This window comes from Fringilla coelebs (genome assembly GCF_963513975.1).
Source record: "Fringilla coelebs genome assembly, chromosome: 12".
Lineage (NCBI taxonomy): Eukaryota > Metazoa > Chordata > Aves > Passeriformes > Fringillidae > Fringilla > Fringilla coelebs.
The window spans coordinates 2982973-2996362 of record NC_140038.1 but is presented as its reverse complement, the minus strand read 5'-3'; the positions used below and the strand labels follow the sequence as shown (position 1 = coordinate 2996362).

Here is a 13390-nt window from a genome sequence, read left to right as displayed (position 1 = left end):
GAAAGATCCAACTTCTGCAAGGTAATGAGCACCTGAAATAAGTGAAATTATTTGCATCACTCGTTGTTGTTGCCAGGTATTTCCTTAAAATTTGACTCTGACCTTAAAAATCAGTATGTTCCATTTTGTTAATTTTGCAAATGCCTCTTGTTAGTTCCCAGCCTCGGAAGCCAATGGGAGCACTGGCCCAGCATTGCAAGGGGATTCCTTAGAACCAGCTCCTGAGATGCCTCCAGTTCCCACCAGCACTGACTGCAGTTCAAAAACTCTGCAGATGAATGAGGCTTCCCCCCAGAGCACTGGCTGTGCAGACTGGCATCAAACAGAAAAAGCTAAATCTGAAACTGAAATGGATCCTGCAGATATTTCAAATGTGAGTGCTGCCAGATTGGTAAGAAACCTCATAAGATTTGGGAGTGAATAATAAATCTAAGCCTTCATTTTCTCGGTCTGTGTTGCAGTGTTTGCTGTTAGCCTTATGTAAAAACTGTAGAAAAATCTATGAGGTACCTACTGTAGGAAAAATAAATTGTTGCACCGATACTTTTCGTTGTAGAATTTAATTCTGGTAAAGTTTCAGAACTTAAACTAGAAAGATAGAAGTGTATTACTTGGAATAAATAGATCTTTGCTCTCATTATTTACTTTAATAATAGTTGTGCTAATTTTTCATTTCCTTCCACTAGCAGTCATTTTAAGTCACACTTTCATTAAAGTCTTACTTCAGTTTTGCTCATCATTCAAACTGGAAACACATGGGATATCAAAATTCTGTTAGAAACAAAGTCAGACCTCTGCCTTTTAAGACTTGCTGAGCTGCTCTGCTGGGTCTTCCTTTATAACAAGCAATCTGGAGGAGTGCCATTCTTAAAGCAAAAAGCATGAAGTCAGTTTTCTGGTTTTATCTGGTTTCCCAAAAAGAGGTCTCAGGGTGTGTCTGCTTCACTGGGATTCTCTGAGTGGAGAGTTACAGTAGTGTTACATAAAATCTAGGTTATACTTTCAGGTGCTTCGTTTTGTTTTGGGGTTTTAGGGGTTTGTGTTCATTTTGGTTTGGTTTTGTTTTGTCAGAAACTAGATTAAAATTCTGATTTGCAGAAGTTTTCCTGTAAATCACTTTCCCTTCAACTTTTGCAAACTAGAGCCCTGCTAGGTAATTTCCAAGCCAAATACCTGTTTGCTCTTAGAACAGATTTCAAGCATCTCACCCACTAACATTGTTTCAGATGCTCAGTTATTAGCAGTTCAGGATGCTGCCAGCTTGGTGGGATCTGTGTCTCTTGGAAGCATTTTACTGCCCCAGATTAGACTGCTTTAAACCCCAGTTTGTGTATTGTGGTACACTGGTACTAGACTGGAAGTGGTCTGGTTAATGCTGGACACTAGAGAAGGAAAGACAGTCAGCATATCCAGGCTTATGTTTTTGCCCCACTCTTTTGTCATTCATGTTGGAAAACAAGCACAGCCTGAGATTCCATTGTATTAACTATGGTGAAATTTCCAGATACAGTTCCTGCAGATAATTTCCATCTTTCAGTAATACTTTGGAGCGTGGTTCCTTTTGTAGAGGTGACAGCATGGCATGCACTCATGTCTCAGAGTATGCCTTGCTTAGTCCCCAAGAGTAAGTATTTAAAAAAGTAATTGCAGGAGAACTGTCTTTGTGCTTTTAATGACAGGGTTGGTAGAATGAGTTTTAATTATGTGAATAAATAATTTTGTGTTTCATGTAGTTATTAAGTGAGTTAATAGTTAACACTTTTTAGTGGGGTTTGTATTTTCAGCTACTTTCACAAAATATATCAGTAAAAGATCTGTAAATAAAGAGAAGTTGAACAAAATATAATACAATTCATATTAACTGTGTGGCATCCTCCTTTTTGTGCCTGCTACTGATTTTGGTTATTTTTCTGGTGTCATGTTTCCTCCAGTCCATGGCAGAAGTCCTGGCTAAGAAAGAGGAGTTAGCAGATCGGCTGGAGAAGGCCAATGAAGAAGCCATTGCCAGTGCTATTGCAGAGGAGGAGCAGTTAACCAGAGAGATTGAGGCAGAGGAGAACAATGACATTAACATCGAGACTGACAATGACAGTGACTTCTCTGTGAGTGTCCAGTTCACTGTACTGTACCCTGTTAAAGCTGTGGTGTCAGTGGAGAATGAATATAGAATTTTTAGTGGTTTTTTTGGTATTGAAGTTACCTGTTTGACGTGTGCCATGTAATAATTATTCCATCCTGAGGGATATTTAGTCTTACTAAACTCAGCAGCACTGTGCTGCTGAGTGGTGCAGAGCCCTTTGGGCTTGCAGTCAATGTCCTGCTGCTGATTTCTGGGCTCAAAACAGGGGGAGCTGAGACTTGTTACATTCATTGCTACTGTGGAAGAGTAGATGAAACAAAAGTCTTCATTTTTACTGTCAGAGTGGGAACAGCATTGGCCTTCGGGGAGGCTGGTTCTGTTTGAAAACATTGCTGAATATTGCTGAGTTTAATGCTGTTTAATGTGTGTGTGCACCTGCAAGTTAAGGTTTTTGTTTTTACTCTCTGGTTCATATTAAATTTCAGGCTAATATGGGCAATGGAAGCATATCCTTCTGTGGTTTGTCTATGGACTGGAATGATGTTCTAGCAGATTATGAAGGTAAATTTTTGTTTATTACTGTGCTTACGTGGAAATCTAAAATTTAGAAAAATGCCTGTTTTATTCATGGCCAGTTAAGGTTTCAGAAGTTTGCCCAACACATTCCAAGTAATGTTATCTTCTCTGTCGTTTCCTGAGGAAAGATGCACTTTGTGCTCAGACTGTCTCTGTGTCTCATTGTTCTTCAGTTCTCTTTCTGCATCTCTCAATTAGAATTTTATGGTTTTTGATCCAGTTTTATTTTATCATCTGGATAAAAGTGTAATCAAATAATTAAGCATTAAAAAAGGACAGGTATTAAAGATGCTTCAGTATTTGCACCTAGGCCCAGGGAAACCCATCTGAGAGAGAACTAGAGAGACTAATCCTTATTATTGGCATTTCTTGTAGAAAAGTGTGTTTAGATTATCCCCACCTTTGTTTTTACCTGTGCAGCTCGTGAGTCCTGGCGCCAGAGCAACTCCTGGGGAGACCGAGTGGAGGAGGAGCCGGCGCGTCCGCCCGGCCACGGGATCCACATGCACGAGAAGCTCTCCTCACCCTCGCGCAAGAGGTGCTGCCCTTGCTGCCTGCCTGGGGCAGCCAGGGAAAACAGGCAGCCTCACTCATGGCTGCTGCAAACTCTCCAAAATCGACTCTCTTTGAGTCTCTGGGTGGAGAGTGCTACAGAAATCTCTCTGTATTTTTTCATGAGTAGGCTCGTACTTCATTGTCCGCTAACTAAAGAAGTCTAGAAGAACAGTATTCACATTTACTGGAAATAATTGCCCTCCAGTGGCCTATTTGTTTTCTCTTAGTGAAATGGCATAGAAATGTTTGCTACACTGTCACTTAATATTGTCTAACTTGCTTTTGTTCTTCTTTGGTTTTATTAAAAGAACAATAGCAGAATCCAAAAAGAAGCATGAGGAGAAACAAATGAAAGCTCAACAGCTGAGAGAAAAGTTACGTGAAGAAAAGACACTGAAGCTTCAGAAATTAATGGAGAGGGTAAGCTTTCTGTGAGATAAAGGGCTGCTCTGCTGCCTTGCAGGAAAGGATTTTTTCCCATATAGTAGACATATTAGAGATTCAAACTAGTGGTGAAATGAAGTTGTCATTTGTGTCTGAGTTTACCTAGTTTTCACAGCTGACTTGTGCATCACAGCAATTAAAGAAAGCATTGTTTCAAATCATGAACTTTTTGACTATTTTATAGGAGAATCTCAGATTGAGGGAAGGTGTGGCAGGAGGAGAAATGTGTTGCATGTATTCAACAGAAATGGTAAAACTCACTGAAGTGAAGCAGTGTGCTCTCAGTTAAACTTAAGGCAGGCTTTGTGTAGGGCATGAAAATATTTTATTACTGTGAAGAAGGCTTCAAGGGTTAGAAAATCCTGAGGAAAATTCAGGCCCTGTTGTCAGATGTTGTGTTAGTAATGAATTGACTCCTTGTGTGTAGGAGAAAGATGTGAGGAAATGGAAAGAAGAATTGTTAGATCAAAGGCGCAGGATGATGGAGGAGAAGTTACTCCATGCCGAATTCAAACGTGAAGTGCAGCTCCAAGCAATCGTGAAAAAAGCACAAGAGGAAGAAGCTAAGGTGAGTGACTGTTTTCAAAGGAACTATTTAATAGCTATGCTTTTGTAAATGTTGTACTCAGAGTGCTCTGGAGTAGCTGCTGAAGGACAGTGTGGTTTAGATACGAACACGTGTAAGCCATGAAGCAGATAAATGCTGATGCCTAAATGGTGTACTTTTCTCTAATACACTTAAAATTAATGAGCTGTTGCTAGACATCATGGTGGGTTGGTGTGGGAGAAAAGATGGGTTGAAAGAAAGAGTTGATCGTTATCTTGCTGCTTTTGTTCCTCACAGAGTGTAGCAGCATTTTTGGTGATACCTAGTCCTCCTGGAGGGACTAGAAGATCTGATGATCAGTTCTCTGCTTTTCCGGCTCCTTGGGGGAGCTCATTTTTCTTCTCCTTTGTTCAAAAGCCATTCCAGATCCAGCATTCTGTGTCCTTAAACAGTAGTTGTGTTGCTGTGTTTTGTACCACTGATGTTGTTGAGCAGCTGGGAGAAGACAGAGACCTGCAGTTAGTATGTGGCTGCTATTCCAAATTAAGTATTTTTAGTGCTCTTCTGAATTAATACACAATTCCATAAGGCAGTCACTAGATGGATGCTTTTTGGTTTGCTTCCTTCATACTACTTTGATAAAATTTTTGGTGGTTTAACCCCAGCTAGCAGCTGAGCACCACACAACCACACACTTATTCTGCCTCCTGTCCCATGGGTTTGGGGATAGGGCAGGAGAGAGAATCAGAAGTGTAAAGGTAAGAAATCTCATGGGTTGATACAGAAGCAGTTTAATAACGGGGTGGAGAAAAATCAGTTCAAAGAAAAAGGAATATAACAAAGAGAGATAAATGATAAAGACAAGTGATGCAAAAGGAAACAATTACCAGTCCCTGAGAAGTGGCCCCACACCAACCTCCCCCCAGTTTTGTTGCTGCACTGATGTCCTGTGGTCTCAGATATCCCTTTGGTCCCTTGGCCTTGATGCTGTGCACGCCCTGCTCAACAGTAACTAAAACATCCCTGTGTCGTCAGTGTAGTTTCCAGCACAAATCCAAAACATAGTCCCATCCTAGCTACTGCAAAGAGAATGAACTCTATCCCAGCCAAAAACAGCATTAAGAAATGAAGTATTTTATTTTAAAGTCTGTTTTTCCCAAGTAAAGATACATGCATCTCCTTGAAACTGTTTCATTATATGATGAGCATGTGTCTCAGCTGTGATTGATGCAGCTGTTCATTTGTGTTTCAAGATAAGCACAACAAAACTGATTGCACTTTTTTACTTAGTTGCTGTTTCTCTCTTGGATTAAAAGGACTTCTAGACTACCTAATTCAGTCTGCCATACATTGATTACTATTTCATTACACCAGTGTGACTTCTGTAATTATACTAACTAAATCACACTTGCCATAGTTCCCCAGATAAGCAGATGTTTCAAATATTGTGTGTGTTTAACTGTGTGGGATCTGCTGGCTCATGAGGGTCTTGTTTTCTGGAAATCAAGGTTAATTGGGCCAGAAGGCTTTAGAGAAATAGCTGATGGGTAGGATAGCTGCAGACCATGGTAACTGTTGCTGCCCAGTTGGTTATCTAAATTCCTAGTGCTTGCTTGTTTACTGACCTGTAAAAGCCATCCTGTAAATGGATTCTAGTCAGTAAACAAAGTTACAAACATAATCCTACCACCCTTTTTCATGAGCTGTTTTTGTCTGTCCATATGTGTTCTCTTTACCTGTTTTATTTAGTGCACACATTGAAGTTTTTTTAAGCTAACCTTTTCTTACTATTTTTTTGTTCTTATGTATTGCACTGTCCTGTGGTTGAAAAACAGAGTATGTGTTCATGGAACAGGCTATATGGCTAAGAAATATTAGACCACAAGCCTGTTTGGTTTTTTCTTATTCATGCTATGTATACTTTCACTTTTTTGATCACTAAGTTCACATGTATTTAAAGTTAGTTCAAAAGCCCTGTTGGATTCTACTAGCACTTGTGTATTTTACTGATTCATCCATCTGGGTTTTAATATTACACATTTTGTGACAGAGAGAATGGACTGATGAAGTCTCAATGCTGATAGAATTGAGAGAACTTTTCTGTATTTTACCCAAAGTTTCTTGTTTCTCTGATACAATTCAAATTTTCTTTTTAAAGTCTTGTTTAAAACAAACAAAACAATAAAAAAATCATTACAAACCTAAAGACTTATTCTCAAGTTGATAGTTTTCCAACTCATTCTGGAGAAATTTCCCACCTGTTTAATTACCAAATGAATCATTAACAAATGGACGAAATTCCCCAAGATGAAATCTATTTCAACTTCTTGGGTCTTTTCTTACGCTTTCTGGTTGCTTTCAGGTCAATGAAATTGCTTTTATAAACACCCTGGAAGCTCAGAACAAGCGGCACGACGTGCTGAACAAGCTGAAGGAGTACGAGCAGCGCCTGAACGAGCTGCAGGAGGAGCGGCAGCGGAGGCAGGAGGAGAAGCAGGCGCGGGACGAGGCAGTCCAGGTAGGACGGCTCTGGAGCTGCAGGGGCACGGTGAAATACAGCTCTGTGTTCCAGTTTGGCTCTGCAGGTGTTAAACTACAGCTTCTCTTGATTCCTGTGTGTTTCATGACTAAAAGAGCAACGAGAATTCGCTTTTCCCTGGCTAGGAGCGCAAGAGGGCCCTGGAAGCGGAGCGGCAGGCCCGGGTGGAGGAGCTGCTGATGAAGAGGAAGGAGCAGGAAGCACGGATTGAACAGCAGAGGCAGGAGAAGGAAAAGGCACGAGAAGATGCAGCACGGGAGAGAGCCAGGTAACTTTGCAATTGTTTCTTTTAGTTCCCTTCACCATTATCCTCCCCAGCCAACTGCACCTTCTCTGCAACAGCAGTACCCTCCTGGGTTGTCAGGCTTAGGATTTTAAAAAATATCATTAATAAGGATGCTGGATGAATGGCTTGAAAGAAGAAATCAGGTCAGTAATCATAAATTTTGTAGTATATTTTTGTATTCCTTACATACATGCACAATATAAGCTGTAAGGCTGTATTTTATTACATTTGTCTCAGTTTTATTGCAGACAAGACCTTGTAATAATTTGCCTTTTTCACATTTTCAAAGGAAACAAGATTTATGTACCCATGTTCTCCATTTCCTCCACTCTCCAGAAATTTTTGGACTTACTGGCATCAATTTGGTTTCACATTGTTGTAGACACCAGAGATTACATTTGTGAAGCACACAGCCAGGAAATCAGGCTTCATTACTTCTGCTGCCTGTGAACTACTTGGTTTATAGTTTTGCCCATAATTAAAAGTTCATAAAGGGGACTTAACATGGACTCTTCTCTCTCTTCCTTTTGAGGTTCAGGGAGAATGAATGTTGGTGTACATGACAGGTTTACTTTCCAGTCTGATGCAGTTTGATACATTCCTGTTTAATTTACCAAATTCTCTTTGTATTCACCTCCTGTTTCTCCTCTTTTCCTGCAGTTTCCCTGCCACAAGCATTCCTTAAAACCTTGGTAAAAGTTAAGGTTTTTTCTGTGATGGGTGTTGGCTACTGGTTCTTGATACATTTTTAATGTCATAGCTTGTTTTCTTCAAACTTGTCACAAAGAGGATTTTTTATCCCCCAAGTAAAACATTCAGAAATGTATTGATCACCTTTCATCTTCTGAAGTCCTGAGCGACATCATAAAGAGATTCAGCTTTCCATTAGAAGTGTAATGAATTCTGGGCAGGATCTGTAGCCTTTGCTGGGGCTCCATGGACCTTTCCTCAGTGTATTGAGCCAAAATCACCTGAGGTTGAGTGAGCTGGGAGGGATCCTTCAGGGTCTGATACTAATTTGCAAATACTCGAGGAAGATTAGGTCTAATGGAGAATTTGGTTATGCTGTTTTGGGAAGATAGAGCCCGCATGTGTAAGGCTTTTACATCTTTCTGAAATTTGAGGAAACCCTCAAAGTAAGCAAATGGCTGATAATTGCCCTACTGATGTCTTTGTCTTCTAAGGCCTTCTACAGTTAGATCCTGTTGAAAATCTTCAGGCATTAAATTCCTTGCTCTTTGAGTTTAATCAGTGTTAAATCTGCCCCATCCCTTTGTTGCACCCTATTAATTTCCTTACAACTTGTAAGGAGAAGCAGTTTCCATTTGCCTTCTGTTGCTATTGTGTGTCAGCAGCTCTCTGTGTTTGCTGCTCTAACACTCAGTTCTTAAACCCCTTGTATTTGATATTGCAGTACCGTGCTTGCACTTGTTTTTCTTTTGTGTAATCAGTATCTGGCAAAGAAAAAAAGAGATTTTTTTTTCTTTTTTTTTTTTTTGATAATTTTGGGAAAGAGTAGGAAGGAATGCATGTGGTGCCTTACAATGTGGTGACTCTGCTCTGTCAGTCATTACATCCCCTAATAACATTTCTGAGGTTTCTCTACCACAGCAGAGTGAGGGGAGGACTCAGGGTCCTGGGTTTGGAGCTCAGGGGGGGGATGAGCTTGACAGGAATCTGGCTGTCCTGTCCCATCTGTCCTGGACTGCAGTGTGTTTTGGGGGAACCTTGGAGGTATCATTTGGTGTTTTGTTGCTTTTTTCCTGCAGCTAGGATTTGGCTTGTATCCTGATGATTTAGTACTGGCTGGATTTTTGCAGTATCTGCTTAAAGTTTCTTCAGCATAAGCTTTACCATGTGCATCTGTGGGTGATTAAAACATCTATATGAATGGAATAGTGTACTTAAAACTGACTTCAAAAGCCCCTCTGCCCTTAACTTGTTTCCAGTAAAGCTTTAGTTGTAATTTCAAAGTATTTTATATTCCAGAGAGTTGAAATACACAATACAGAAAATGTTGTTCTTGTCAGTAGAAATCATAAAATTATATCCTAACCATGGAAAAAGAATGCTTTTCAGAAAGGCTTGTGCAGGAGTTGTGTTGATGCTCTAGAAATGGAAACTTGCAAATTTTGTTTCAAAGACAAAACATTATTAGCCCCAAGTATGAAATGGTGATAATCTGTTGTAGTTGGTAGCATTAAACAAATATGTAAAAATGCAGACTGAAAGAAACAACTGAAATAAGCTTGTAGTTCAGTTTTCCTTTCTGTACCTCAGGGATGATAACACACAAAGTACCTAATGCTTCTCATCCATAATCTCCTCCCCACCCCTCCCATGCCCACAGTAGTTGGAAGAGTTCACTTTTTCTCTCTGAAAGAACAATTTTTAGTGTTTATCATTTGATTTACTTCCTCTGCTGTCTTCTTTCCTACCCACTTTTATATTTTCTGTGGCTTTTTGTTTTAAAAATGTTACTTCTATGTTTATGGAACTGATCTTGTTTTTTTCTATCAGATTTCTGTTTAAAAACCCAGACAAACAGAAACCCACACATGACAAAATCCATTGCCTTTTGGCTAATAGTCCTTATGACAGCCTCTCTAGTTTTGCCACTTAGGCTCCTTTAATTTTGGAATGCTTTTTGAAAAGATGGCTGATGGCTTTGGTTGACTCCTTCACAGCTCAGTTTTACCCAGAGCCTTCATTATGTTTTTGGCACTTTAGAGCTGCCAGGCTTCTCTTCCATCTCATTTTACAAATCTTGTTTGTGTAAACAGCATGAGTAGCTGACTTTCTTCCCCTTTAGGATTTAGTTGCTCCCTTGGCTTACTGACCACTAGGAAATTATTCTTGATGAAACTTCTACCTGTGGGTTTCTGCTTAATGGTTATGGTTACAAGTCAAGTTACTCCCCTTGTTGTTTGCTCAGAAAAAAAATGCAAGTCTCCTCAATAGGGTGATGCTGTTGGTCAGAGTTTTCTCTGGGAGTTTCTATATTTAAATTTGTACCAATGAACATTTTATAGAGCACTGCCCTGAGTGTTGCAAAGGGGGCTGAACTTTCAATGTGTCCTCTGCTCTTCCCCATTGATTCAGTGACTGCAGCCCTTGGCTGCAGAATGCAAGTGGTGACAGGGTCTCACATTCATCACTCTTTTGTGGCATCTTCTTGACTATCTTGACTCTTCTTGTCTAGCAAGACTCTTCTTGACTGTCACTGCTCTGATTGGGACTGAGGTGTGATCCAGGTTCTGCTACAAAGGTTCAAGTGTCTATCTTTATTAAGTCATTCAAATGGAAGCATCCACATTCTCTAAGTTGTTTTTTGTTGTTTTTCTTTTCTACTGAATCATCTTCAGCTTCATTTTTGGGTTTTCTTGTTCTGCATTCCAGACATAAGTGTGTCAGTATTATTCATGCTTTACACTGATACAAATTCTTCCTATCTTTTGGTTAGAGATCGAGAAGAGAGGTTGGCAGCTCTTACTGCAGCTCAGCAAGAAGCCATGGAAGAACTGCAGAAGAAGATTCAACTGAAGGTATAAAGGGATACATTAGTTGAAAAATACATTGATATTTCTTTGCACAGTTCAATTCCATCTGCTGTCATTCAATGCGTTTTCTCTTCGTTGCTTTGTTTATTTTCCATTCAGCATGATGAAAGTATTAGAAGGCACATGGAGCAAATTGAACAGAGGAAAGAGAAAGCAGCTGAGCTCAGTAGTGGAAGGCATGCTAATACTGACTATGCACCAAAGCTCACACCCTATGAACGAAAGAAGCAGTGCTCCTTGTGCAATGTCATGGTGAGTTGTGCAGAGGGGACGCTGCTGGAACTGCAGGACCAGCCCAAGCCACAAGTTCTGCTTCACTCACTTGCATATTTACTGTATCCCTGCTCTGCTTTTGTAAAAAGTGCATCTTATTCTTCTGTCCATGAGTCAGGTGGGTTAGGGACTATTGAATAGAGCTGTAATGGAGACTCTGGGCAGTGCTCAGTTATTGACTGTCTGCTGAGAGAAGCAAGAACTCGGGAGCATCAGATGGAAGAAGGTAGTTTAAAGATAGATTTAAAGCAAAGTAAAGAAGGTGATCCTTTACATAGCAGGCAGCTGAGCTGGGAACACCTTGTTGTAAGATGCTGTGGGTATTTGAATTTCCTGTGAGTTCAGGGGCCGATTGGTTAAGTGTAGTTGGACTGAAATTCACAGAGAAACCACATCAAGCTCAAGAAGTTCTTGAATTGAGTTTGGTTGGACGCTTGAAAGTGTTGGACAGGAAAAGGAGTGTTCTCTTTGTCTCCTCTCTCCCTTTGGTGTCTGATTTTTTGGTCTGTGTTGGAAGCCAAGGACATTGCTTGGCAGTGTCCCAACCTCAGCTGGGGCTCTCTGCCTGTGCTGCCCTCCCTGTCCCAGGAATGGTGGGGGAGAGAAGCCCCACAGCCACTGGGCCAGAGCTGGGAGATCTCCTGATAACTCTGTCACTGCTTTGCAGAGCCTGTGCATTATCAGAGCCTTACATGCCACTGAGCATTACTTCTCTGTAATTGCTGCATTAAGCAAGATTGCATGGGATCACCTCAGGCAGTGCTGGAACAGAAACTCAGGCTCAGCAGGCTGGAGTTTTGTGTACTCACTGATCTTGCATTTCAGAATGAAGCTCCAATGTATAAAATTAGATTGAAGTGAAAAGGAGAGGAGAGCCTAACATATTTTTAAATCTATTATTACACTGCTGGCTAGCAAATCATTCTGTAATTTACTGTTAAGTCCTGCAGAAGAGATGTTCATGTAAATTAGCTTGAGGAGTAAAGTACTGTGCTTGAATTTCTGAACACACCCCTGACAAATTGGCATGTTTTATATTATGTTTAAAGTACTGTTATTTATATATTATCGATTTTGCAAAGGAAAGATAACTATTAAGTTATTGTCATTACAGATTTCATCAGAAGTGTATCTTTTCAGCCACATTAAAGGGAAAAAACACCAACAAGCTGTGAGAGAAAACAGTAGCATACAAGGACGAGAGCTTTCAGATGAAGAAGTGGTGAGTTTTGTGCTGTTTTTGCTGTATTACTCCTGCTTTTAAATGCCATTCAGCTGAGTAGCCTGTGAAAGTCTTGAAAAAGGAGTGGAACAGAACTGTTTCTGTTAGCATGGGGATCATAGCAGACTACCAGTGAAAAAGTGCATTGACATACTGCAGGCAATTGCCAGTTGAAGCTGATTCTTTATGAAACGTGACTAATTGCTTTTCTGTTAATTGAAGGCATTTTTCATGTCACTACATTTATCTTTTCATCCTAAAAATCTTATACATTACAGTTGTCACCATCCTGCTGTTTTCTTTGTTTCTTCTTGTTGCTTCAAATCTCTTAGTCCTTTTCCAGGTGAGCAGGTGTGCTATCCTGTGCATCAAGGTCCATAATGCTGAAAACTGTAATGCTAAATTACTTCAAAATGTAAGATTTTAAACATTTTGGAAGTATTAATATTGCTAAGAAGAATAATAGTTTTTCAGTAGCCTCTTTAGAAGAGTTGGCATATAGAGGGATTTTGAGGAAGCCTTGAGGATTTTATATTTTAACAAGAGGCTACTCCTATGTAGAAAGGACATCTGCATAGTTGTCTCATGTAATTTTTGTTGCTGCTGCCAGAAATCAAATACGGTATTAAATCAAGGGCTTTTTAATGAGAATTTGGGTTCTGCCACATCCAAAAAATTTATGAATGCCCCTGTATTATACCTGTCTGGTTTCAGGAGGAAATAGTGTACAAGCCAGTTCTTCAGCACTGATTCAGATTGAAGTTGTATTTGGAAATCTGTTTCCAGCCAGGCTGATTCAGATGGCACTGTCCAGTAGTTCTGATTTTTTCACTTTTCTTCACAGTTCTTTTGCTATTTTTATTTACTGAAATCTTCTCTTTGTTTTCAGCTTCTTACATCTGGTTGTAACATGTTTTCCTTTTTAAAAAGCTTTGGAGAGTTAGGTCTCTGAAGTACTGGAATGCACAGAGGTGGTTATCCCTGGAAAAGCAGAAAAAGATAACTGGAGAGGCACAGTAGTCTGGAGGAATAAATGTTTGTGGGGTTGCACTTTCCTGCCCCTTCCCAGCTGTAATGAAAGTACCTAAACTGGTTTCTCAGTTTCTTTCTTCCTCTTGGACAGTGGTTAGTGGGAGTTGTGTGGTTTTGGATTTGGATTTGAGGTGCCAGGCTTGCCTGGTGCATATGTGTGAGAAATTTCCATGCTGCACCTGTTTGCCTGGAGATGCCCCTGTGAGGTTTCCCAGAATCTGTCCTGTTGTGGGTTGATGTGTGGATTGGTGCTTTCTTGGATCTCTCTGGCCTTTG

At 40.2% G+C, this 13390-nt stretch overlaps 1 protein-coding gene across 1 annotated transcript in view; it reads left to right on the top strand.

Annotated features, from left to right (window-relative positions):
* Positions 1–13390, top strand: part of SCAPER (S-phase cyclin A associated protein in the ER) — a 137540-nt gene that overhangs the window by 31588 nt on the left and 92562 nt on the right. The window contains exons 10-20 of the mRNA XM_084213515.1: positions 155–373; positions 1932–2102; positions 2566–2641; positions 3077–3194; positions 3520–3631; positions 4083–4223; positions 6565–6720; positions 6867–7009; positions 10491–10572; positions 10687–10839; positions 11975–12082. Coding sequence (XP_084069641.1) covers positions 155–373; positions 1932–2102; positions 2566–2641; positions 3077–3194; positions 3520–3631; positions 4083–4223; positions 6565–6720; positions 6867–7009; positions 10491–10572; positions 10687–10839; positions 11975–12082 — 1479 coding nt within the window. The remainder of the gene's footprint in view (positions 1–154; positions 374–1931; positions 2103–2565; positions 2642–3076; positions 3195–3519; positions 3632–4082; positions 4224–6564; positions 6721–6866; positions 7010–10490; positions 10573–10686; positions 10840–11974; positions 12083–13390) is intronic.